At 49.6% G+C, this 26,900-nt stretch overlaps 2 protein-coding genes across 4 annotated transcripts in view; both read left to right on the forward strand.

Annotated features, from left to right (window-relative positions):
• Positions 1 to 3,754, forward strand: part of INAVA (innate immunity activator) — a 61,188-nt gene extending 57,434 nt beyond the window's left edge. Inside the window, exon 9 of the mRNA XM_074977763.1 lies at positions 3,611 to 3,754. Coding sequence (XP_074833864.1) covers positions 3,611 to 3,754 — 144 coding nt within the window. The remainder of the gene's footprint in view (positions 1 to 3,610) is intronic.
• Positions 3,627 to 26,614, forward strand: UBE2T (ubiquitin conjugating enzyme E2 T). Of its 3 annotated transcripts, XR_012642598.1 has the most exons (8): positions 3,627 to 3,704; positions 10,784 to 10,896; positions 16,125 to 16,194; positions 16,845 to 16,950; positions 18,174 to 18,272; positions 18,434 to 18,517; positions 19,609 to 19,702; positions 25,968 to 26,090. XR_012642598.1 is itself a non-coding variant. In XM_074977688.1 (7 exons), the coding sequence occupies exons 2-7, from the start codon at positions 10,788 to 10,790 to the stop codon at positions 26,094 to 26,096; spliced, it is 597 nt and encodes a 198-aa protein (XP_074833789.1). In that variant the 5' UTR covers positions 3,627 to 3,704; positions 10,784 to 10,787; the 3' UTR covers positions 26,097 to 26,614. The 3 variants fall into 3 exon arrangements, 2 of the variants coding, with proteins under 2 accessions (XP_074833789.1, XP_074833790.1); XM_074977688.1 differs by lacking the exon at positions 19,609 to 19,702 and having other exon boundaries at positions 25,968 to 26,614; XM_074977689.1 differs by lacking the exon at positions 19,609 to 19,702 and having other exon boundaries at positions 25,509 to 26,110.
• The last annotated feature ends 286 nt before the right edge of the window (positions 26,615 to 26,900 follow it).

Consider the following 26,900-nt stretch of genomic DNA (forward strand, 5'->3'; position numbering starts at 1 on the left):
GCAGATTGAACCATAGGGAGCCAGTGGGGCTGACAGCCACCATGGGTCCCAGCACAATGTAGGTGGGGAGTCCAGCCCTGTGCCCCCAAAGGTGTGGGGTCAATGGCATTCAGCCATTAGCACTACCTGGACCGCAATGCTGCTCCCCACTCCCTCCTCTCGGACTCATGCAGCTGGAGCAGCACTGCCATGACAGTTCAAAGGGCCTGGAGCTCTGGCTGCTACCACTGCCAAAGTAGCAGCAGAGGCTGGAGCTCTGGGCCCCTTTGAAACACTAGGCCTGGGGGGAACTGCCCCCTTTGTGCCTTGTCAGCAGGCCTGGAAGTAGCAGTTTGATTGAATAGAGAGGCATTACAGGCAAGGCCATGTACAGTTAGCACCTGCCCCACTTCCTCATAGAATCACAGAATTCCAAGGCTGGAAAGGACCTCAGCAGGTCATTGAGTCCAGCCCCCTGCCCCAAGCAGGATAAACCCCAACTAAATCATCCCAGCCAGGACCTTGCCAAGCCGGGACTTAAAAACCTCTAGGGATGGAGATTCCACCACCTCTCTCGGTAACACATTCCAGTGCTTCACCACCTCCTGGGGAAATCGTTTTTCCTAATATCCAACCTACACCTCCCCCTCTGTAACTTCAGACCATTGCTCCTTGTTCTGCCATTTGTCACCACTGAGAACAGTTTCTCTCCATTCTCTTTAGGACCCCCCCCCCCTCTCGGGAAGTTGAAGGCTGCTATCAAATCACCCCTCCGCCTTCTGCAAACTAAATCAGCCCAAATCTCTCAGCCTCTCCTCATAGGTGATCTCATAGAGCTGGAAGGGACCTCAGGAGGTCATCAGGTCCAGTCCCCTGCCCTCTTGGCAGGAGCAAGCACCATCCTCCACCCTCTTTTTGTTTTAAAGAAAGAAAAAAACCTATTTGCTCCAGATCCTTAAACAGCCCCCTCATGGGCTGAGCTCACAACCCTACGTTTAGCAGGCCTATGTGCAAACCACTGAGCTATGCCTCCCCTTTTACGTTGTGTGCTTCAGCCCTTAATCATTTTTAGTGCCCTCTGCTGAACCTGCTCCAGTACATTCATATCCTTTCTACACTGTGCTTTTGCTTTATGCGATTGTCACTTTTGTCATACCCAGTATTTTTCTTGTGCCAGTACTTGCCAGTACTGAGTACCAGATGGAGTGGGGGGGAGGGCAGGGAGCCGGCTGAGTTCCAGCATCCCTTTTTTTTTGTTTGTTTGCTATTTTACAAAAAAGGCACTGGTAATACCAGTAGGACAAACATGATGCAGATGAAAACCAGTGGACTCTAGCAACCCTGCTATAGGCAACAGTAAACAAAACATCTCATGAGCACATGCAGAACCCCAACAGGCCCCACTAGTAGCAATAGCTTTGCAAAGACATTGCTTACAGCACCCAGCTTAACCCAGACTGATTTAAAATATGATTTTTACTGGGTTTGTGATCCCTTGCAACCCTCCCCATTGCACTCTTTTACCACAGCCAGTTACAGTGTGACCAACCTGAAGCATGCAAAAATCTTAAGTCGGGCCCCCAAAATCCTGAGTGGTCTCTCTCCCTTTGCTGTCCCATTTACAAGCCTTTGGGGTTCAGCAACTCTTGCTTCAGGTTTCCCCTACCTGGAGTGTGGATGCAAACCAGGGTAGAGGCTTCCAGAAATCCCCTATCCTGGGGTTGGCAACCAAAAGAGCAAGAGGAACCATTATTTTCAAATTTGGTAAAAAAAAAAAAAACCAAAAAACCCCCCAAACCCTCAATAATTAAAGAGCCGCAGTGCATGTGAATACAAGACAGTCCTTAATAACTAGCACCAAACCACACTTTTTGTAGCTCCTATTTTAAGACCAGGGCACACACAATGCTTTCTAATGCAATGCATGCTTACTGCAGAACTTTCACAAACTTTTTACATGTTCTATTTCCTCGCACTTTCCATGTGTTCGTACCACTGACTTCCTGACTTTCACTCCTGAGCCTCCTCTCTCTATGGACGTGAAGGGGAATTATCCAACATTGCTAGATCACATAGGCTGTGTCTACACTAGCCCAAAACTTTGAAATGGCCATGCTGTGATAAAGTGGGGGGAGTGCATGTGTAAGACTCAGGCTGGATGTGTGTGGGACAAGCAGAGCAGCTCTCAGCGGCTAAGGATGACCGTGGGGCTATAACCTAGGCTGGCAGGTAACACCTCTGCCCTGAACAAAGAGGAGGGAGGAGCTAAGCTGGATTTGATTCTGGGGGGGCAGTTAGAAGCTGGAGGGGAGAGGGAGCTGGAAGGCAGCCAGCCTGGCAAGGGGGTAAGCTACACCCCAGAGGGGCACCCCTCAGGCTCCTCTCCCCAGGATGGGTTGGAATGACTGTCTCTAATTGCTGCACTGACTCTTCTGTAAGAAACTGGACCTCTGCCACCTGATAAACTTCCTGTTCCACCTGCTAAGTAAGAGTCACTCCTGCCTGTGGAGGGGGTGCAGCACATGGGGACCCCTGAACCTCATCACACATGCAAATGGCCATTTCAAAGTTCACTAATGAAGCGCTGAAATACATATTCAGCCGCTCATTAGAATGCTGGCAGCCGCCGCACTTTGACATTGACACGTCTCGCTGCTGCGCAGCTCGTCCAGACGGGGCTTGATTAACCCTTTTCGAAAGGACCCCACGACCTTCAAAATCCCCTTATTCCTGACAGCAGATAGGAACAAGGGGGTTTCGAAGTTCCCAGGGTCCTTTCGAAAAGGAGCCCCCAGCGAGACGTGTCAATGTCGTAGCGCCGCGGCCGCCGGCGTTCTAACGAGGGGCTGAACGCGCATTTCACCGCTTCGTTAGCACACGTCACAATGGCCATTTGCACGGCCGCTTCGAAGCGTGGGGCACGTGCAGACACGGCCCGTGTCCGTTACTGAAACACCAGCTGCCAACTGTGGGACTTTTAAACATTCACCTTTTATCAAAAGTAATCAGGACGCTCCCCCCTCCCTGCCCCCCCAACACCTGTGCAGCCACCGCGTCGGGAAAGCCCCAGGCCACAGTCCCCGGGCCGAACCCCAGCAGCGGCAGCGAGCGCGGCCCTCACAGCCCCGCAGAGGGGCAGCGGCGCCAGTCTCCACACCAGCGCAGCCAACAGCGGCGCAGGAGCGCGCCAAAGCCGAACACAGCAGTTGGCGCGGCGAGGCGCGTCCGTGGGACAGACCCACCTCTGCCGGTTCGCGCGCGAGCGCGCGTCCGTGGGCGCAATTCGCGCAGCAGCCCCTGCCGAGGCCCCGCCCCCGGGCCGCAGGGCTAACAGGTGACGGTACTCACGCCCCCGCCCCCGCCCCCGCCCCCGGGTCCCTGTAACGAGCCCCGGCCGCCCGCCCGCGCGGCCCAGCCTCGGCTCGGGGGCGTGGCCGGAGCAAGGAGCTCGGCCTGCGCTGGCCGTTTGTGTCGGGAGGCGCCCCAAGGCCGCATGGGCGGGCCCTCGAGCGGCCCCTCCAATCCCAGACCGCGTCTCCTCGCCCTCCCACAGTTTGAAGCAGTGGGCGGCGCCCGCGGCTCCTCTCCGACCAATCACCGCCGCGCATTCCGCTGATCGGCACCTTCGCAGGCCTACGGCGGGCGGGCTCAGCGCGGTTGCGCGCTACTCTCGCGCTCACTCAGCAGCTACGTTCGCTGGCTGCGGCCTGAGACCGAGGCGGCGGGTGAGCGGGAGCGGGTGTGGGGGCGGCGGGGGGCTCCGCGGCGCAGTTAGCCCATGGCAGGTGCCCCGACCGCCAGTGGAGCGCGGCCCCGGGGGCAGGGCCTGGGCCCGGGCTCGGGCCGCGCCGCGCCGCGCCGCGGGGAACTTGCCGCTGGGTGCGACGCGCTCGGACCCGGCTCGGAGTTGGGTTCTGGGGCGGTTTTTGCGCGGGAGCCGCACCAGGCGCGCCCCCGTCGCAGCTCGTCCCCGCGGGCGCGTCCAGAGCGCGGTGCCGCTCGCCCTTGCTCCTCCCTGGGGCGCCGTAGCGCGTCCGGGCCCGTGACCGACCCTGCGGCTCTCGGGGACTCCCGGTGCTGCAGTCGCACAGTGACCCCGCCCCGAACGTGCGAACCCCAACAACGAGCGCTCATGGCCGAACGGCGGCCGGCGTGGGGCTGGCGGGGCGGGGAGCCGCCGTCGCCTCCTGCGGAGAGGGGCGGGGCGGGGCACGGTGGGCGGTGCCGGCCGAGGTGAGGTGTGAGGAGAGGGGCCGAGTGAGACGCCCGCGGGCGCTGTGCAGTGCACGTGTGTCCGGTTACAAATCGGCGCGTGTGCGCGGCGCGGCGTTAGTTACCCGCGGCTGTTCTCATCGTCACAGCAGGGAGTTCCGTGGCCCCTTATAGACTCACAAGTGTCGCGGGGGGGAGCCGCGTTAGTCCGGACCTGTGACGGCAGCGAGGGGTCCTGTGGCACCTCCGAGGCGCGCAGAACAGTTCCGAGCATGAGCTTTCGTGAGCACAGACTCACTGTTGCATCTGATGAAGGGCCCTGCGGGGCAACAGGGCACCGGACCAGAGGGCGCTGGTCGGGCATCAAGGGCTCCATGCCCATGGCACGGGTAGGCTGTGTGCAGCTGTGCGGACCTGCGTGTGCAAGGGCCCCCGGAGCGGGTGCATGTGGAGAGCCCGGCCTCTTGCCTGCAGCCCTGGGGTGCAATCAGCTGTGAGACACTGGGGGGCATGGTGTGGGGACCTGTGGGGATGCCCTGTGCCATGCGCTTGTCAGGTGTGACCTTGTGTAGGTCCAGGAATGCCCGGCTGGATGTGGGCCAGCTGCTTGGCCTCGAAACCAGCGCTATCACCAGGGACCCCTTGGGGGAAGAGTTGTCTGAGTGTCCCTGGGGCTGGCTGGGGGCCCCCCCCTCCTCTTTGGAGGAGCTGCCATCCTTCCGCTCTGGTGCAGCAGGGGTGTCCGTGACGGCTGTATCCATGAGGTGGCAAGGTGTTATCACTCACCACCATGTCCCGTAGCTCCCTATAATAGGGACATCTGGCTACGCCAACCCCGGAATGATGTTTGCTGTCCCTGGCCCAGGTGTATCTCTGGCGTAATTCTTTGATCTCGTATCAGAGCTGGTCTGCAGTCTGGGCAGGATGGCCATGGTTGCCGAGGGCTAGTCAGGTGCAGGCAGGGGTGTTTTGCTGGTGCCTTGATGGACACAGGACCCTCAGGACATCTTCCTCATGCCAGAGTATGAGGAAGTCTCGCAGCTCTGGCTTTGCCCATGCAGGGATTCTCTTATAGGGCTATTCTCCCTCCGGGCTGCCGTCACCCAACTCCCCGGGGCTGCCCTGGGGGCACAGGAGAGCTGGCTGCTGGCCATCCAGCTGCTGGCCTTTGATTCTAGGTTGGTACGAGGCTGGGTGCTGCCAGCTCAGGACATGCGGCCAGCCTCAGAACCCCTGCTTCCTGCTCGGGTTTCTAGGTCCTTGCAGCTTTAACTGCTGCTGGAAGCAGGCGCCATAGGGCCCCCAGGGGCTTGCTAGGTTGTCTGCTGGCTCCAGCGAGGAGCCGCCATGGTGGACCGCTTCGGTTTGCATGCGTCCTCACATACTTTCTTCTGGAGGAAGGCATTGTTCCCCTTATGTAACCAACCAGTGTTGGGGATCCGGAAGAAGCCTGTGTTCTTCTGGAAGATCTGACATGAGTAGATGCAGCATGTCTCCCCCCAACACCCCCCAAGCAAAAGTCCAAACAGACAGAACCTGGAAGAAATCAAGGACGTGCTAGGGCTGAAATTCAGATTAGTCCAATGTGATAGATCATGAGTAATGCTTGACTGTTGTCTTCAACCTATTGCAACACTTATTAATGACTTTGTAAAATATCTCAAAAGAGGAGACAGATCTCAGCGGTGTGATGCTGTTGGATGACTTTTGGTTACTATGTTTGGAGAAGATAATTGCTATTCTCTTGTAGGACTACTGCCAAAGCTGCTTGTCATTTTTTTAATGCCATCCTGGCATCTGCTGCAGCTGTAGTAGGTCTTCGTCCAGTAATAGAAGCCACACATGGTTGGCTCAAGCAGAGAAATATTTGTTGAAAAGGTTAGTGCAGAATTTGACTAAGGAAGAACTAATGACTCTCCCTTAAGGTACAAGGAGGGAGAGGGAGAGGGAGAGGGAGAGTGTGTGTTTTTAAAGCCAGCAGAAAGAGTGCAGACTGAATTCTTGCAAATCTACAGTCATGACTTCTGGATTCTACTCAACCTCTATGTAGCTTTTTCAGATTTCTGTCTTGTAAAACATCAGCACTTGGGCAGAATAAGGCACCACCAGCAATGGCACTGCCATGTTATCAGGACAGAATAGAGAATTTGAATGTAGAGTGGAATGTCATGCAATGAGTGGATGAAGATTTGATTTCCAACTTCTACCATCAGTAGTGGCTCAACCCAATATTTGTGCTATGTGTCTGGGGATGAAAGATGTAGGAATTCATTTATTGCTACTCTCTGTAACAACAGCTACAGTTTGAGGGTACTTTCTTGTCATTGACTTGGATTTTGTGTTGTGAAAGAAGTTGCTTTTCTGTCCGATCATGTGAATGAACTAATGAACATATCAATAGAAGAATGAAGTATCGGGCATACGAGAAGCCACCAAAGATGAGTGTACTTAATTTAAGACGTTCATTAACAAAGTTGTAGAAAATTACAACAGAAAGCTAAGAATGATGTAGATGTACTACATCACAGAAGGCTTGAGTAACCAGCTGTTTTTTAAATCTTTTATATGAATTAAGTCTTATAAAATTGATTACGAAACATTTTTTCAGTTTTTTACTATTGGTTCCAGACTGTCTCCCTTGGCTTTCATGCTCTTGTAAAATCACACAGCACCTCTAATTTCAGTTCCCATGGAAAACACTTGTGTGGAGTGATCATAGGGGACACCTGGGTTCCACCCTGCCCCCCCATGAGGGGGCTATGTGGGAGGTTAGTGAGGGAATGCTTGGTTGTTCCCTATAGCTGGGAGGGACCAAAGGCTTATCCTGGTACAGGGTGGATGACCCACATCACCACCTCCCTCCCCCACACGCACAGGTTGGTTGTTCCTCTTTTGAACTAATCAGTGACAGGAGCTCTAATTTCTGACAGGTGTAACACTGCCCCGGTTCTCTTTCTTGTCCTGACTGGTGGATGAGGATATTCTTGTGTTTGAGAATGTTCATGGAATGGCTAAGGATGGTTTTATTCATTTGTATTGTAATGAAGCTACAACCTGTTATAACATGCTTTGCTCTCAACTGTCCTGATGGTCTTGTAATAGGATACCCAAGATGGTTGATTATTGTGAACCTGTGGTGTTCATGAGCGGGGCTATTAGGATGGTTTGTTCAGTTTAGATACAAAATAACAGAAATAATCCTTCCAGGCCAACCTCTCGAGGTTATCTAACGCAGTGGTACTCAACCTTTTCAGACGTGGAACCCTTTTGTAAATGTTTACCATGTGTTGTCCAGTGTGGATTGATTTAAATCGAGTTACCGAAAAAGCTAAGACTGGCTGTGCATAGAGTGCACTTAATTTTGAAGTAAGCCCCATGAACTCGCCAGCACTTCTGTTTTTTGAGAAAACAAATACGGACTGGGGTTCCCTTGGAAAAGCTCAGTTACACTGAAGTAAAATAGGGAATAGACTTATGGTATCACCATTATTGTCTTTGGCCATGATGTTCCAAAAGCAGGGGTATGTCTTATGAAATATAAAATAAAAAAATGACACTAAGTTGCACCTGGCAACTTCAGATTTCCCTGACTGCAGCTTTCTGTGCTGACTCTTGGGATGATAGATTCTAAGCCTAGTTAACTAATAAAATAAGCCATAAGGATAAGCTAAGCTAAACTTTTTCGAGCAACATAGGAAACAGCTTGGGAATTTACTTGTTAAATCACACTTATACTAAAAGAGAGAGTCCTGAAGAATGATGCTTTTCAAAGCGAAATATTCAAGTTACTAATCAGTTAATCTACTAAGCCACATCCATGTCTTCATCCACAGCATTTTGTCCAAATAAGCTGTTTTCCATATGATGTTTTGTCTTGCAGCTAGGCCCCACTTCTTGTTCTTGCATGGTTTACGCTTGACACCTTTTTCCTTTTTACCTCTGGAACGAATTTCTTCAAAGTATTTCCAGATACATTTTGTCTTACAGCCACAAGCCATGACAGATTTTCTATGACAAGTGTGGGGGAAATATAGGAAGCTTTGCACGTGCTGAATGTCTTCCTTCTGTCTTTCCAGAGGGGATAGCTCAGTGGTTTGAGCATGGGCCTGCTAAAGCCAGGGTTGTGAGTTTAATCCTTGAAGGGGCTGTTTCGGGATCTGCAGCAAATAGTGTTTTAAAAAAAGGGTGGTGGTGCTTGGCCCTGCCAAAAGGGCAGGAGACTGGACTCGATGACCTCCTGAGGTCCCTTCCAGCTTTGAGATGTGTAGCTCCATACTATTATTTGTTATTCACTGTTCTTTTTTTATGCTGCCTTTATCTTTGATATATATATGTCTCTAAGACAGTGGCTTAGCTAACTGCTCTGTCGTGCTTGGCCAAAATCCACCACTACATAAACACAGGACAAAAATAATCCAATCCAGCTTTCTGCGTTGCTTTTAGTTTCTGTTTCTGTTAGTAATCTAAACAGCCTAGATCCTACAGAAAGTAAGAGCTAGTAGTTACACTTGACAGACTGGCTTCATTAATACATTTTTACGAGACTGTAAGTGCACGGGTAGCATGTTTTCGATGAGATTTTATTATAATTATATTTAAATAAGAAATTTGGTGCTGATTCCTTTTTAAAATCCAATTTAAATCAAAAGATCTGATTGTGGGGTTTTTTTAAGCATCAATTGTTTCATGCACCCCAGTTGTTACCCAGGAAATAGTTTGAGCCCACAGTGGTTTGGGTGCATCCTGCACTGCACCGGGCTTGCTGACGGAGTGGGTAATGGGGGCAGTGGCCCTCTGGACCTGGCAATTTAAAGGGGCCTGGGCCTCCCAGCTGCTGCTTTTGGCGTCCCAGGCCCCTTGGAATTGTTGCTGGAGTGCCACACTGGGCACGCTCTATGGCTCTGGGGTAGCGGGGGAAGAGATGCATGGTGCAGTGCAGGTGGTGCTAAGGACTGGTTGCCGCCAAGCTCCCCTTATGCAGCCCATGGTTGCTGTTGGCTCCACGGCATGGCAATCATTCCTCACCACTGGTTCCTGCTACTCCTATGATGTGGGTCTGTCTGGGCTGGGCGTTGTAACCAAAATATGTGTGTCTGGAGTTGTGACGTTGGGTTACACCTTTACGGTGCCACTCACTCAAATTTGATCTAGTATGATACCTGTCATGACACCTGGGCCAAATCCGGGTGTTGTTGGGGCCTGAGATGTTGTGATGCCTGGAGCAGTAGGCCCAGCCCGCAGCTTGCTCCATGATATGGAGCTGCCATATGACCACTCAAAAAGACAAATTACATTCTTTATTCAAGATCTATAGCTGGAATAAAACACATTTTTGTTTTAACCTGGTTAGCATAGTTTAATAGTACTAAGCTTTTATCTTTGCTTCAGTGGACCTCAAATGGCTGTACAAAAGAGGCCAGTGCCATATTTGCAGAGGAGAAATCTGAAGCATAGAGGTGTGAAATGACGTATCCAAAGTAATGCAGCAGCCAAGAGGTAGAACTGGAAATAGAATTGAGTTCTGCATTTATGATGGAGGAATCCTCCTAAACACTGTTACAGACTGTGGTCCCCAACTGGCTAAGCAGCAGTTCTACAGAAAAGGACATGAGGATTACAGTAGATCAGAAGCTGGCTATGAGCAGGGTGGCCTTGTAGCCAAGAAGGCTAACAGCATATTGAGGTGCATTAATAGGAGCATTGCTGGCAGATCTAGAGAAGAGATTATTTCCCTTTATTTAGCACTGGTGTGACTGTATCTGGAGTACTGTCCAATTCTGGGCCCCCCATTATAGAAAAGATGTGGATGCACTGGAGAGAGTCCAGCGTCGGGCAATGAAAATGATTAAAGGGCTGGAGCACATGACTTATGAGAAGAGACTGAGGTATTTGATCTTATTTAGTCTACAGAAAAGTGGGAGAGGGATTTGATAGCAGCCTTCAGCTGCCTGAAGGAGGGGTTGCAGATAGGGTGGGGAGAGGCTGTTCTCAGTGGTGACAGATGTCAGAACAAGGACTAATGGTCTCACGTTGCGGTGAGGGAAATCTATGTTGGATATTAGGATAAACTATTTCACTAGGAGGGAGGTGAAGCACTGGAATGGTTTACCTGGGGAGGTGGTGGAATCTCCATCCCTAGAAGTCTTTAGGTCCTGGCTTGACAAAAGCCTGGGTGGGATGATTTAGCTGTGATTGGCCCTGCTTTCAGCAGGGGGGTTGGACTTGATGACTTCCTAAGGTCTCTTCTAATCCTATAATTTTATGATTCTCTAGATTCCCAGCCTATTATTGTGTATATTTTGGTGAACTAAATCATCATACTACCTGGGTAGGCTATGTGAGGATGTATAAAACTTGGTGGTTGCTGTCATAGGCACTTGATGTTTTTGAAGAATTCAGAGGACCATTGTTTTTCTGGGTCTGCATCACTCTCAACAGAATAGTTGATAATATTAAAGGCTGTTTATTGAGTATTTAAGGGCTGCTCCTTCTTGCACAAGTGGTGTTTGACTTATTAATATGAAAGCTATACTGTATCTACAGAATGAAAGGTGGTTTTTATAAGGTACTAATTCTTCTTAAAATGTTTCAGCACAATGCAAAGAAATTCACGACTGAAGAGAGAGCTGCATCTGTTGACCACAGAGCCTCCCCCAGGCATAACATGTTGGCAAAACAAAAACAGGATGGATGATCTACAAGCCCGTATGTATTACCATCATGACTTATTTGGTATCTTTTTGGTAGGCATTACACCAAAATATTTTCTCATTGTCATGTTTGCTCAGCAGTGTCTTGGCAAAACCTGACAGTGGCAAAACCCCTGAGTGAATATTTTGTTCATACTTAATAATTGGCAATGAAATTAACACCAGTCCATGAAACTCTTGCTTGATTCTCGTCCACTTTTCATATATATAAAAAAAAAATTTCCCGTCTTGAGTTTCTCTTTGTTTCCTGTTTGATAGACTCACTGATGGTTAGGGAGTGTGGATCGGGGGGAGTTAAGGAAACAGCCACACTATCATATGCTTTCTGTTAAGTTCTTATGGACTTAATGGTTTTCAAATGACATGAATTACTGTTGCTACAAGTATCTATAGCACCCCTCTCATGGCTCTTCAATACTGCTGAAGGGATTTGTGCTTGTAGGTACTTGGATGTTCTTCACTAACAACATTTTACAGATGACTTGGAGACTCATGATCCAGGTTTCCTGTTATGAGGAAGGCAAGGCATTCAGAGAGTTCTCCCTCCATAACTCAATGTTTGGCCCTTAGATTAGCTCCATTTCAGGCACTACCTTCCAGAAGAAGCAATACAGTGGAGCAGTGCTGAAGATTTTGGCAGTATAGTCTTAAACATTAGCTTTGCTACCTTAAAGCGAGAAATTGTTTGGGTCTGTAGGCCAATTCTCAGCTCTGGATGTAGGGCTGCACATGAATTCAAATGTCTTTTTAATTATGGTGAATTTTCAATCAATAGTTGTTGAATCACTTTCATAGTCTTGAACTTGAGAAATCTTCTCTCCTTAGCCACATCTACACGAGCCGGCTACTTCGAAGTAGCCGTGCTAACTTCGAAATAGCGCCCACCGCGTCTACACGTGGCGAGCGCTATTTCGAAGTTGAAATCAACGTAAGGCAGCGAGATGTCGAAGTCGCTATCCCCATCAGGAGATGGGAATAGCGCCCTACTTCAGCGTTGAACATCGAAGTAGGGCATGTGTAGATGATCCGCGTCCCGCAACGTCGAAATAGTGGGGTCCTCCATGGCGGCCATCAGCCGAGGGGTTGAGAGACGCTCTCTCCAGCCCGTGAGCTCTATGGTCGCCGCATGCAGCAGCCCGTTAAAGCTCCCCGCCGCCTTATTTCCTGTGCAGGAAGCTGAGAGCTCGTGCAGGCAGCAGCACTACCACGTGCACAGCCTGCACAGACCTCAGTAGCCCCAGCCCGCACCCTGTACCTCATGGCTGGCAGCCAGCCAGCCCCCCAAGCACCCACAGGGCACCCCCCCCCAAGGGGAGCCAGGGCTCCCAGGCTGGCAGCCAGCCGGGGAAGAGGCAGTGGGGCCCCTCCTGGACGGAGGCCGAGATCCGGGACCTGCTGGGGCTCTGGGGCGAGGAGGAGGTGCTCCAGGTAATGGGGAGCAAGAGGCGGAACACAGATGCGTTCACTCGGCTGGCCAAGGACCTGGCTGCCTGGGGTCACCCTGCTCGCACTCCTGACCATATCAGGAGTAAGGTCAAGGAGCTGCGGCAGGGTTACGCCTGGGCCTGGGACGCGGCCAGCCGATCTGGGGCCACCCCCGCCACTTGCCCCTTTTACAGGGCGCTCAGGGCCATCCTGGGCCCCCAGTACACCTCCTCCCCCCTGGCTACTCTTGACGCATCGGCCGATGAGCCCCAGCAGGCCCTGGAGACGAAGTCCGCCCTGGAGGTAAGCCCTGCACCCCAGGGGCCCCCCCAGGAGCCCACCCTTGCGACGCCGGAGGAGGGACAGTCCTCCAGCGATGGGGGGCTCCACATCGCCCTCCCCTCCCGCAGCTCCAGCAGGGCGTCCGCCCAATGGGTGTCCCCCGAACATGGGAGCGCACCGTCAGGTATGTACCCCACTGGTGCACATGCCCGGGGTTAAGGGGCGGGGACAAGAGGCATGACCAGGGCCCCCCACACGCCCAGATGACCATGGCCCCAAGGACAGCAGTGGCATGTCCCTCAGAAGAGTGCATCAGTTCCTGCCTCCCAACAGGACAGCGCCGTGCCCCATCCCTGGGGATGGGGGGAGCGGAACCTAGGGTCATCCAGGGGTTGGGGGGGTGGGACACCTAGCAGCAGCAGCAGCATCTCCGGGGGATGGGGATGGGGAACCAACAGCAGAGGGGTAGGGGGACAAGGGCCATGGGTCAGGGCCCACACTAACGGCTGTCTCCACTCTTGTTCCCCCCGTGTTCCACAGCTGCACCATCGGAGGGCCCAGAGAACGCCGGTGAGGTGTCCATGGTCCCGGAGAGCCCACCGGGGCCATCTCAGCAGGCCAGCCCCTCGACAGAGCACCGACCAGCCCCAGGACGAGGCCAACGGAGGAGCCGCCTGCGGACAGCCACGGACCCCCAGCAGCTCGCGATCCTCCGCTGTCAGCTGGAGGTGGAGGAGCGGCGCCTGCAGGTGGAGGAGCGGCAGCTGGAGCTCCAGGAGCGAGCGTTGGCCTGGCGACAGGAGGCTTGGGGGGCCTTCATGCGCACTTTTGACCGCATTGTGCAGCACCTGGCCCCCCCTGCCGCTCTGCCCGCCACTCCACCTGCCGTCCCTCCACCGTGTGCCGCCCTGGGGCCTGCCGCTGAGGGGGACCATGGGCCTGTGGACACCGGCTGGCCGTATTTGCCGGTTCTCCCGGCCCCTGTCCAGCCTCGACCAGGGCTCCGGCCAAGACGTGGGTCGCACCCCTCAACACCGGGCGCTGGACATTAGGGTGCGGGGCTGAGGATGTGGGCCCCCCCCTCCTTTGTACATATTCCCCCATTTGTAAATAGTTTTTGTTGGACCCCTGTTTTAGTAGCTGCCCCCCCCCCCGTGTACATAGTTACCCCTTTTCTTTTGTTAATAATAAGGTTGCACTGTTTTGTTTGAAACGACATTTCCATTTATTTCAAAGAAAAGTGGTGGGGGTGGGGGGTGCTCTCGGGTGCTCTGTGGTGTGGGTGTGGGTGTGGGGGCAGGGAGTGTTGTGGAGGATGGGGGCGGTGCAGTGGGTGGCTCAACCGCAGCTGGCCCTGCCAGCGTTCACCCCGCAGCCTGGTCAAAATGGGCCTGCAGGGCCTCCCGGACCCGGATCCTCTCAGGGTCGACCTGGCAACTGGGGGCAGCAGGTGGCTGGACGTCAGCCCTGCCAGCCTCCACAGCCCAGCCCAGGAAGAAGGCCTCTCCCTTGCTCTCCACCAGGTTGTGGAGCACGCTGCACCCGCCCACAACCTGGGAGATGTTGGTGAGGCCTGCATCCAGGCGGGTGAGGAGACACCTCCCGCGCCCTTTGAGGCGGCCGAAAGTGCGCTCGACCACCTGGCGCGCGTGGTTCAAGCACATGTTGAACCACTCCTGGCTGGCTGTGATATGGCCACTGTAGGGGTGCATGAGCCAGGGCCGGAGGGGGTATGCCACGTCTGCGACGACGCAGAGGGGCATGGTGGTGTCCCCCACAGGGATCTCCCGCTGGGGGATGTAGGTCCCTGCCTCCAGCCGGCGGCACAGGCCCGAATTTCCGAACACCCGGGCATCGTGGATGCTGCCAGGCCAGCCAACATAAATGTCCAGGAAGCGGCCCCGGCTGTCCACCAAGGCCTGGAGGACCATGGAATGGTATCCCTTCCTATTGAGGAAGCATCCTCCGCTGTGCTCCGGGGCATGGATGGGGATATGGGTCCCATCCAGAGCCCCAAAGCAATCTGGGAAGCCCAGGCTTGCAAACCCTGCGATGGCAGCATCCGGGTCCCCAAGCTGCATGAGCCTGTGGAGGAGCAGGGCATTGATTGCGTGGACGACCTGCAGGGGAAGGACATGAGAGAGCACCGGTGAGGGGTGTGCAGGGTGTGTCTGGCCCTCCACCCCTGGGCTCGCTCTCCCCACCAACGCCCCGTGTCCTCTTACCTCCATGAGGGCAGCCCCGATGGTGGTCTTGCCCACACCGAACTGCTGCCTTACGGATCGGTAGCTGTCTGCAGTGGCCAGCTTCCAGACAGTGATGCCGACCCGTTTCTCGACGGTGAGGGCACGTCGCATGGAGGTGTCCTGGTGCCGTAAGGCAGGGGTAAGCCACTGGTAGAGCTCCAGGAATGTCTGCCGGCTCATCCGGAAATTCTGGAGTCAGCGGTCATTGTCCCACTCGCCGAGCACCAGCCGCTCCCACCAGTCCGTGCTCATGGGGTAGCTCCACAGCCAGCGGCGGGGGGGCTGGGAGGGCAGCAAGGTCTGGGGCTGCTTCCTCATCCCCTGGGGGCAGCTCATCTTCCTCAAATAAAAGATGGTCAGCTGCCTCCTGCATGGCACTAAGCAGGGCAAGCGCTGCTCTTCCAGGGGCAGGTGTGCAGACCTCTGGCGGCTGCTGCTGCTGGGGGTCCATGGTGCTTCAACGGGGTGTGCACACTTGTGGTTCTGCAGACCACTTGCTGTGCAGGCTGCATGTGTCTGGGAGGGGCCCTTTAAGGGAGCGGCTTGCTGTTGCCTGGGAAGTGCTAGCCCACCCTGTGACCCTGTCTGCAGCTGTTCCTGGCACCCTTATTTCGATGTGTGCCGCTTTGGTGTGTAGACGCTCCCCTGCAGCGCCTACTTCGATGTGGTGCTGCCCAACAAGGCACCAGCCCTGGGGGACGTGTAGACGCTATTCATCGAAATAGCTTATTATTTCCATTTCGCTACATCGAAATAAGCTATTTCGATGTAGCAACCCCGTGTAGACGTAGCTCTTCAGAGACTGAAGTTAGTCATGACTCCCGAATCATGAGAAGGGAGCAAGTGTGAAGAGTTTGCTTGGTTATAAAGATAGGAAAGGCAGCCACGCAGAAAAAACTGGTGAAATAACATCCTCCTCTTTGACTTTGCTGGGCACGCACTCAACAGAAGTCCAGAATTACTTTTACAAGTGACGAGGTTCCGACCTGTAGCAGCTACACTCATTTTTTTTTTTTTTTCTTTCAAAATTACATAACTAATGATTGTTTAGGCCCTTCCGAGCTAGCCCTTAAAACATAGGGGCTATTAACATTACTGCACTCAAGGCAGGACAAAATCTTTAATGGTCACTTCTGTTGGATCCAGACATTCCTAAAGTTACGAATGATGTGATGAGAATTCAAGACTAGCAGAAGCATGTTACAGGGGTGCAGGGAGGAATATTTACCCATTTTGAATCTTACAGTTGTCTAATCTTTTCTTCTTTAAGAAATTTTGGGTGGTGCGAATACACCATATGAAAAAGGAGTTTTCAACTTGGAAATAATTGTTCCTGAAAGGTAAATAAACCACTGCATGTGGAAGGATGGGAGTGGGTGAGAGCAGGGAACATTCATAGTTAGAGAAGTTTATTTTTACCTTCCTGTCAATACAATCTGATATGGATTGGGGCATTAGGCATAAAATGTTTGCTTTCAGTCTCCCATTTGTGACATTATCAATGTGCTTATTTGTAATATTAAGATTTCATTTTTGAACTTGCAAGGTGTGTGACAAGGCACAAAAAAAGCCTAGAAAAAATTTGTCAGGATCCTTAAATTATTTGGATGCCATTAAACATTTCAGAAAGATCAGGGAGCAGAAAGGAAGGAGGACCTTAAGGGTGCATACTGCATCTTTTTTTTTGTTCTTCTTCCTCTTCACACTGAAGTGAACTTAGCTTCCCAGCAGAGGGAAGTCTAGTGTTGTGCAAAAGACAGAAACCAAACTGAGAACAGTCAAGGCCATTTTGTTGGGGTATGGCCAGAGATGTGGTTGTTTCCTCCAAAAACTTGCTGAGGAGATGACGGCTTTGGAATTTTCAGGTGGCTGGAAGGAGGACGGTAGTGTTGTTTGGGGTAATGTGGCAAACAGAATGCTAGTGGAACTGAAAATTTGGTGAGATTATATTGTAAATGAAATCTGTTTCTTTTATACCTCTTTTAAAAAGATATCCATTTGAACCCCCGAAGATTCGCTTTCTGACGCCTATCTACCATCCCAACATTGACTCTGCTGGAAGGATTTGCTTGGATGTTCTCAGGTTACCACCTAAAGTAAGGCAGTACTGCTCTAGTGGGGATCAATGAGGTTACAGATGATGCTTAACTCTCCTATTGTCCCAGCTGTAAAAGCTTTGCTGATATTAAATATTGGCACTTGTTTAGATGGGTATTTGTGATGCACCTGACTGTATATGGTAAAACCTCAGTTTTACGGATCCCAATTTAATGGACTTCTTAAACGATGACCCTGTTGTTCATGAAGTCTGCTGGGATCTGTAAAATCCTTATTTCCCACCCCACCCCCCCACCCCCCAAAAAAAAAAAAAGTTAGGGGACTTACTGCTGCCGTCTCGAGGAGCTGGAGCCACGCATGACGGGAGGAGCCACCATCAATGTCAGAGCCCCCACTCATTCCTCCCACCAGGCTGCATAACGAGTGCTGTCTGCCCACATACGTGCCCCACCCCTGATGAGACAAGTATGTGGCAGCGCCGCTGTTGGCAGCTCTTCCAGCCGCATGTGGCGAGGTGGCTCCAATGGCCTTCGTCTGGTGAGTCCCGCACCACCCTTTCTTTTTGGGGGGGGGGGGGGGTTTGGGGCTGGGACTGGGACGTGGGTGGGTAGTAAACTCTCAGATCTTTTGGGATTAACAGACACCGCCCCCAACTCTGTTAAATCGAGGATTTACTGTCATGCGTGCCATCAGTTACTAACTAAGATCTATCCTTTTTCTTACTTTTTTGAATGTGTTAAGGGCTGAGATTTTTTTTAAGGGGCCTAAGAGAATTAGGTCCTCTCCTAAAAATCACAGGTTTATGCCTGAATTCTAAAACAACACAGATACAAATGACAAATGTCATTATGGGTTAGTGTGGATTAAATTGCAGTGAGATTTGTGTCACTGGAATTGCTCTCTTGAAACAGTCTGAAAAGAAACTGCAGGGCAACTGGTATGAGCGCTGTGCTCCTTTCTGCTGTAGAGCACATTACCACTGCAGCTGTGGTGAATCGAAAGTGTGTAAACCACATCAGGCCTGGAATGTGTTTTGCCCTTTGTAGGGAAGATCACAAAGTTATAGGTTTCAGAATAACTGACCTGGCCTCAGATGTCTCTCTGGCTGTGTAAACTGAGTTCAAACCACCTAGTGCTATCTACCTTACATTCTGCACTGAGGTCTGGAAACTCCAGAGGAGAATTTATAGATTCTCTGTATGCCAGCTCATGGGCAGACTTCTCCCTGTTAAGCTGTTTCTGTGGTTCTGTTTCTGTGAAGGGTGCATGGAGGCCATCCCTGAATATCTCCACCTTGCTGACCTCCATCCAGCTGCTGATGTGTGAACCTAACCCCGATGACCCCCTCATGGCAGATATAGTATGTACTTTTCTTTTGTTTCCTCAGTACAAATGTTGGCACATGTAAGTTGGAGCAGTGACAGAATAATATCTGTGCTAACCCTTCTGTATAAGGACCTAAGAGTGTTCACAGGGGCATAGTTTAAATGTCTGTCTTGTTTCTTGCTTTATTTTTTCTAGTCCTCAGAGTATAAATACAACAAGGAGGTATTTATAAGAAATGCCAAACAATGGACTGAGAAGTACGCAAGTCAACAAAAAAGGGTAAGAAATGTACCACGCTTTGACTCTGCTACCGAGGAATCGGGTGTAGCCTAATCTTGACATGTAGTCTGCTAGTCCTCAGGAAGACGATGTGAGTGGTGCAGATTTATCACTTTCAGAATTGTTCTTTTTTTTTTTTTTAATGCCTCTAACCCACCAACCCCAGTTCATTTTTTGAATGTGTATTTCAGGTTCCAGTAGTTTTACTGGGAGTGAATTTCCTGTCTTCATACACTTGAGTTCTAGAGCTGCCAGGGCTGATAGTGTCAAAATGTGAACTTCCTGAACTTAACGTATCTTTCAGAAATGTTTAATTTATTTAGGTAGACTTTACTTGGTTTCTGTGCCCATGTTGTAGTTAGAATTCCTTCCTTTGCCCCCCATACCCATGAGTTCTTGAGCAATTAGGAGAAGAAGCAATCAGAAGCCGCGTGCAGCTCCAGAGCTGCAGGTTGCAAACCCCTGCAACGTGCCCTGTCATGAAGACTTTGCATTCTGAGTCTATTTAGTGAAAGACGGTGGGTGGCTGATACAACAAATATATGAGGGTGCACAAAGTAGTGCTATGATTAGAGTGGAAAACAGAGAACTAATCTAACAGCTGCATAGACAATGTTACATATTTTGCAAGCATTTCAAATGTACAAATCCAATATTCATAAGTGTAGAAAGTGGTTGTCTCTGTGTTTTCAGCATGGGGATAAAACAATATCCCTGCAAATGGCCGCTAGGGTGGATCATGACTAAGGACTTTTTACAATGGTTGATCAGAGGAGTGCAGCAACTAGCTTCTGTTTTAACCCTTCAAGTGAAAGGGTTTTAACAATGCAGTCAAAAGCAACCTTTAGCTTTATTGCCAGCTTGCTGGATATGCGAGTGGAAAAAAATAGCCTTTTTTTGCAATGTAACACTAGGGGGCACTGGCACCCTTGTCTGCCTTGAAAACAGCTGGGCAGTCTCACTTCCCAGACTAATGAAATGGGGGACTAGTCCAACTTACCTTCCCACTGGAGGTTGTACTTATTTGGTAGGTTGTGGTTACCCAGTTATTTCAGGGAAAAGCAATAGCAAAGTGTTGCTTCCTCCTGTAGGTGGTGTATTTGGTTTGATACGATCTCTGTTCTGATGGTAACTGGGAGATAAATGATGACTGAAGTCGGACAAAGTCCTTGCGTCCCTGCACAGGTCTGTGCATGGTTCTTGGTTCTCTGCTTCCACCAATCTCTATTCCACTTGTGCCCTGTGCTCAGCTAATTTCACTTTATAGCACACTCGCTTTGTCTTTCTCCTACAAGCGTCTCTGTGGGCACCGCTTGCACCCCAGGCAAGCTCTCTGATCTAGCGTGCCAGGTGGCCGTTCTGGTAGTCAAAATAATTGGTGAGTTGGGATATTAAAACGTCACTGTCTTCACTGTAAAAACCATTAGCTTAATTTGAGTCCTAATACCAATAAAATGTCGACATTACGGGAGAGGTATAGCATCAATTTCTAATTTAAATTTTTCAACAAAGGGTAGCGTGGAAGCACCAGGTCTTCAATTTGAATTTATTAACCTCCAGAAGTGTCCCATGTGTATCCCACAAAGCTATGTGGTGACCGTGCATGTATGGCCCCTTCCTTCTCCATTGCTCTTCATCCAGGTGTGCAGGAAGAAGGTCACAGGAAGCCTGTGAATTTTTGATTGAATTTGAATTCAGCAGTGCCCAGACCTGCAAATATAGATGGCGGCCACAAAGGAAAAAATTTCTTTGCCTATCGCATCGGTAGCCATCTCTTGCAATCATGAGCACTCAAGGTAATGATCTGCATAGTACTTCTCAGGCTCGCAAGAGAGCCCCAGCGTGGAGCCACCAGGAGATTCTGGATCTTCTTGCAATTTGGGGAGACCAGTCGGTGGCCAAGAGAAACATGACAATTTATGAGCAGATGTCATGTGAGATGACTGCCAGAGGTTAATTCTGGGACTCTGCAATGCTGGGTGAAGGCGGAAAAAACTCCGGCAGGCCTATCAAAAAAATCTGGGAAGCCAACCAGTGGTCAGGGGGAACTCCGCAAACCTGCCAATATTATGAACAGCTGCACATGCTCATGGGGAGTGACCCCATTACAGAGCCCGGTGTTAATTACAACACTTGTGGAGGTTCTGGTCTGGAGTTCAGGGTGAACTGGGAAGAGCTGGGTGCCCTGGGGAAAGAGGGCAACGAGCAGGGGACCAAGGAAGTTCTTCCCAACAACCCAGAGCTCTTCACCATAGACCTGGAAGCAGTTGCCTCCACACCAGTCCCCTAAGCCCCCTGTATCAAGCTGTTCAGGTGAGTTTTCATTCCGTGTTTTAGTAGCGAGTTGTGAGTGGGTGTAGGTATAGGGTTGGATATGGGTACAGGTTTGTGAGGGATCTGTTCCCCTCAGAACAGCATGTTAATGTTTCTTGGGATGAAGCGCTTCTCCGTTTTGGATATTTCCTCGAAGGCCTCATCCAGGTACTCTTGTATTTTTTTTCCACAAAGTTCTTAGGCAAGCCTGACTTCTTGTGGCTTCCACGGTAGCGCACCTTGCCATGCCAGGCAACCAGATAGCAATCTGGTGTCATGGTGCCACACTGCCTTTTAGCAGATTTTCCAGGATTGTGGTCACATAGGATGAGCAGGTCTTCTTTGTCCATATCTGTTAGTTTTAGGATGGTGATGTCTTCTTTGGCAACCTACAGAAGCACGGGAATTTGCATCAGACTTTTTTTTTTAAAACCGTGCTTCCCGACCTTTTATATCTCCCTGCAGCAGCTGGCGGACACTCCATTCCCCATCCCACAATGTGGCTGCAGGGCGCCTTCCCACCCAGCATTTCTTCTCACTTTAATGGGATCCCCCATGCCATGTCGCTTCTGGGCATCTCCCCTCCCATGTCCTTTTCCACCCAGCATTTCTTTTTACTTTATAGGGGTGTCCTCCCATGCAGCCATCCATGCAGCTGTAATCGAACCCTTCTGCACCATTCCCTCTCACCATGCCGCTGCCAGGCACTGTGTTCCTCGCTCATTGCGGAGGACTGCTCCAGGACCGTCCGAAAATATTTTCCCCTGCCCCAGTACACCTGACGACTTCCCCTGCTTTGCAGTCCTTCTCTTCCCCTCCCCTAAAATGTGGACAATTGCTTGTAGCTTGCCATGTCCACAAAGAAACGTGCTGGATAAGTGATGGTAAATGATGTACTGTGAAATGTACACTTAGACTCCCATCCTTAATAAGCCGTTAGCGGCCTTCAAAAAAGAACTTTTGCTGATAGTAGACACAGAGACCCATTCATGCCATTTGAAAGCACATTGTGTGAGCTGTATGTTTATTTTTACCTTCACTTTTGAGCTGCCATGCCCAACATGGGCGAGAGGTCCAGAAATGGAAAAAGAGTGCAAACAGGAGCTCATCCTGCAGCACATGGAGCAGAATGAGGCAGAACACAGTAAGCTAACAAAGGACGCTGCTCAGTGGCCTCATAGTACAGCTCAATGGTGTCAGAATCAAGCTGAGTTGCAGCAGAGAATGCTTGTCTTCCACCAGCAGCAAGTGGCAAAGCAGAGTGAGGCCATGGCAAAACTTGTAATGGCAGTTAGAGCAAATGGAGGTCTTGTGCTCCCTGCTGCAGCTGCAGAGGGACTTCTAACACAGCACAGCAGGGGCCAATTCCTACTGGCTGGAGTCCCCTGAAGAGAGGTCACCCAACCTCTGTCGTCGCGGTCCCCAAATGCAGGGAGGGAGGGCAAGGATAGCCTGCTCCTCTAGCCCCAAGGGCCATTGCAAAAGGCTATTGGAGCATCCTTGACAATTCTTCTTTTTCCTGCCACTTACACCTCTCGTCCACTCAAAATAAAATCATTCATTTGAGCTCGGTGTGATTTTGTGCGTGCGTGAGTGGTAAGGAGCACGAATCAAGGGGGGAACCAGGCAGGTTGGGGGAGTGCTGAAGGCACAGTTGGCTGCCTCCAGGCATTCTACGTACTGCAACTCAACCACTTTCCACCAAGAAAAGGCCATTCATTCATGCATTGAGACGGTATGATTTATTTGCACGACGACAGAGACCTACATTGGTAGCATGTGTGTTACAGATCATTCATGAAACTGTTTTAAAGCATCCCTTATTGCTTCTTCCTCGGTGTGGTTATTACTGGTTGTTTGTGTAGGTGGCTGTGTGTAAGCCAGCCTATGGCCTCTGTTCTGGAATTCCAGATGGATGGGGAAGTCTCCCACCTAGATTCACAAATGTGCAAACTAGCACACACTAATCACGGTGGGGACATTAGTTTCAGAAAGGTCCACACGGGTCAGTAAGCTTCTGAACGTCGCTTTTAAATGGCCAAAGGCACATTCAGCCACCATTCTGCACCTGCTGAGTCTGTGATTGAAGTTTTCCTTGTTTTGGGTCTAGGGCTCCTGTGTAGGGCTTCATAAGGCAAGGCAGCAGAGGGTAAGCAGGGTTGCCCAGTATTACAGTAGGCATCTCCATGTTGCCAATTGTGATTTTTCTGGTCTTGGAAGAAGGTCCCATCCAGGAACTTTCTGTACAGCCCAGAATTTCAGAAGATGTGTGGGTCATGAACCCTCCCTGACCATCCAATGTTAATGTTGGTAAAACAACCATTGTGATCTACCAATCCCTGCAAAAGCATGGGGATGTGTGTACCATCTATTGCCCCACCAGAGTTAGGAAACCACATGGCAGCAAAACCATCCACTATAGCCTGTACATCTCCAAGTGTCATGGTCTTCCTGAGGAGAAACTGACAGATTCCATGGGCCACCTGCATCACCATGGCCTGCACTGTAGATGAGTCCACCCCAAATTGATTTGCCACTGACTGGTAACTGTGTCAGGTGTTGCAAGCTTCCACAGAGCAATTGCCACTTCCTTCTTAACTGTTAAAGCTGGCCTTTTTCTTGTGTTGCTGCCCTTCAGGGTGGGGGCCAGCACATCGCAAAATTCAATACAAGTGGATTTGCGTATGCGATAGTTCTGCAGCCACTGCTGGTCAGCCCAGGACTCCAAAACGAAGTGGTCCTACCAGTTTGTGTTTGTCTCACAAGTCCAAAACTGCCGCTCCTCTGTCACCAATGCCTCCCGGGCATCCAATGTGAGAGTTCTTGGACCGCAGTTGTGAGATTTGCTCTTTAAAACCATCATCATCAGTATGATACTAAACCATCACTGAGTTTTGTAATTGAAGGCAAAATTGCATGACAGCCAGTTTGGGTGCCGAAACCATGTGTTCTATGAGTTGAAGCATTTGGGGATCCGTGCTTGTGCTGGTGGAGAAAATGCTGCAGGACATGGCGTGATCGCCAGTTAGTTTTCGCATGGTTAGAGTGCTCTGAATTGTGGGACAGTGCTTTGCATTCTGGGATTCAAATATGAAACTCCCACAAGCAACTGGGGCTAAGGCATTGGGGGATAGGTACCCACAATGCACTGCTCACGCTGTTGAACTTGCATAGGCAATGGGGATGGGGAAACTCGACATGGAAAAATGGCAGGTTGAATTTCAAGAAGCTTTGGGGACACTTAAATTTGAATTGATAAGAACAAGGTTAAAAATTGAATTTATTAAAAATCGGATTTCACATAATGTAGCTGCAGCCTAAATAAGCCCAAATCCCTCAGTCTTATCTCGTAGATTGTGTTTCAGCCCCCTAATAATTTTGGTGGCACTCTGCTGGACCCTTTCCAATGCTTCCACATCCTTTCTATACTTAGGGGCCGAGAACTGGACACAGCACTCCAGATGTGGCCTCACCAGTGCCAAATAAAGGGAAATAATAACATTTCTAGATCTGCTGGAAATGCTCTTCCTAATGCACCCCACTATGCTATTAGCCGTCTTGGGTACAAGGGCACACTGTTGACTCATATCCAGCTTCTTATCCACTGTAATCCCCAGGTCCTTTTCTCCTGCACTGCTACTTAGCCAGTCGGTCCTCAGCCTGTAACAATCCTTGGGATTTTTCCATCTCAAATGCAGGACTGTGCACTTGTCCTTGTTAAACCTCATCAGATTTCTTTTGGCCCAATCATCCAATTTGGCTGGGTCATCTTGATTTTTATCCCTATCCTCCAGTGTGTCTACCTGTTCCCCAACTTAGCGTCATCTGCAAATTTGCTGAGGGTACAATCCATCCCACCATCCCGGTCATTAATAAAGATGTTGAACAGTCATCCTTTGGTGCAAAGTAACAGAGATAGCCGTGCCAGTCTATATACTCTCAAAACAAAAAAGCAGTCCAGTAGCACTTTTAAAGACTAACAATTTATTAGGTGAGGAGCTTTCATGGGACAGACCCAGTTCTTCAGATCATAGCCATACCAGAACAGATTCAGTATTTAAGGCACAGAGAAAACCAAAAATAGTAATCAAGGTTGACAAATCAGAAAAATTATCAAGGTGAGAGAATCAGAGAGCGAGGGGGCAGAAATCAATAATTGGATAAAGTATGTAAACGAGCGCCTATAATGAGCTAGAAAATTGCCATCCTGGTTCAAACCATGTGTTAATGTGTCAACTTTGAATATAAAAAGAGTTCAGCCTCTTTCTGTGCCTTAAATATTGTCTGTTCTGGGATGGCTAAGATCTGAAGAACTGGGTCTGTCCCATGAAAGCTCATCACCTAATACATTATTTAGTTATTCGTTAAAGTGCTACTGGACTGCTTTTTTCCTTTGGTGCAAAGACTGTCCTGATTGTCCAATGTACATGGTATTGAGGCATTGCTGGCACATGTATCACATTAGTGGATGTGCAGGGAAGTGGGTCTCACCCATGAAAGCTCATTACCTAATCAATAAATTTGTTAATCTTTAACATACTACAGGATTGCTTGATTTTTTTTAAATGAAACTTTTCATTTTGATTTTCAAAAAACAATTTTTGAAAATGTTTCTTTTCTGTCCTTTTGTTTTGCATCTGTGTACCAAAAATGTTTTCCCTTTTTTTTTTTTCCAAAGGGGCAGAAAGAAACATAGGAATGGAAGAGACCTCTGGCTCATCAAGTCCCATCCCTGCTATTACAGACAATCCTATCATATAGCCTGGGTCATACATTTATCAAATTCTGTCTTAAACTAGTCAGAAGAGAGGTGGGAGGCGAACAGCCTACTGGGAGGCGTTTCCAAAGCTCTCATCTCTGACTAGAAACCTAATTTCCAGACTGAACTAGCTTATTTATAGACTTCAGGGATAGATCTGTGTACAGTGGTCTGAAGAGCTCCTCCACCCCCCCATGTTTTGTTAGAAATGTGTAAGTCTGGCATGCCTTTTCCAAGAGGAACTGCTCATGTGTCTCCAGAAGGTGCATGCTCCTGCTAGAGCAGACTTGATGAACTTCCAAACTGACTGTGAATGTTACAAAAAATACTGTAAAAATAACCACCTTTGTTTGAATCACTTCTCTCATGTAACACTAGGCTTCCAAAACTACCGACGAGGAAGTGACCCAAAGTGAGGCTACTGTGTGCAAAGAATCTGCCATCTCCCAGAAGAGAAAAGGAAATGATACCAGCAGGAAGGGGAAAAAATTGTGCCTCAATTCATAGAGATTTTCTGTGAACATAAACTTTTTTTTTTATAAACGTGTGACATTGGCAACTTTTCCTTGTCTGTCTGTTCTTGAGCTAATATGGCAAGGCTTTGTTTTCAAATTAAAGCTTTTATATTTTATTCCAGTAGCATTACGTGTTTTCTGTTGTTTGTCTTGCATTGTTTGTGTCTTAAGTATTGTGAAGGAAGTTAGAATTGGGAATAATAAATCAATCTTTTATGTTTTAGAGTTCTCTTGTGGTGATGGTTTTGTGGATGAGAAATTGTTTAATGTTGTCCATGTACAATATATGACCAGTCTGGCTTTTTTTTGTTTTTTGTGGTCGATGACATACTAGAAATTGGAGCATATATTTTAAAGAATGTAATGAAATTTGTAAGTAATATTTTGCCATGTCCTCTCACAATTGACATGAGCACATTTCCATTGTTGGAATAATGATCGTAAATGACATGTATGGGCATATTGTGTACTCCTGTATCTCACCCTTTCTCAGCCATTTTCCCATCTGTGCAATGAATCAGTTCATAAATTAGAACACTACTTGCACAATCTGAGCAGGTGTCTGAATGTTTTATAGCCGAAACTGGAGCAGACTCTAGCGGGAGACTTAAACTGTGTAACTTTACCTTTCAATCCCTCAGTGTGTATTTAAATTCATTCCTAAAATTGCATCTAATGTCTCAAGTCTGCATTTGGCCATTGAATGCAAAGCAATCTAAATTTTGGTAATCTTGAAACCTAAAGGACTGCAAGAGTTGAGCATAACAAGAAAAACAACTAACTGTGCTGTGAAACA

This window comes from Carettochelys insculpta, chromosome 26 (genome assembly GCF_033958435.1).
Source record: "Carettochelys insculpta isolate YL-2023 chromosome 26, ASM3395843v1, whole genome shotgun sequence".
NCBI lineage: Eukaryota > Metazoa > Chordata > Testudines > Carettochelyidae > Carettochelys > Carettochelys insculpta.

Bases quoted from the DNA above. Each gene is read 5' to 3' on its own strand.
- UBE2T (XM_074977688.1), top strand. From the start codon at position 10,788: ATGCAAAGAAATTCACGACTGAAGAGAGAGCTGCATCTGTTGACCACA. The intron at 16,951-18,173 runs GTAAGGCAGTAC...GTTTCTGTGAAG, and splicing joins TTCTCAGGTTACCACCTAAA to GGTGCATGGAGGCCATCCCT. The intron at 18,273-18,433 runs GTATGTACTTTT...TATTTTTTCTAG, and splicing joins ACCCCCTCATGGCAGATATA to TCCTCAGAGTATAAATACAA.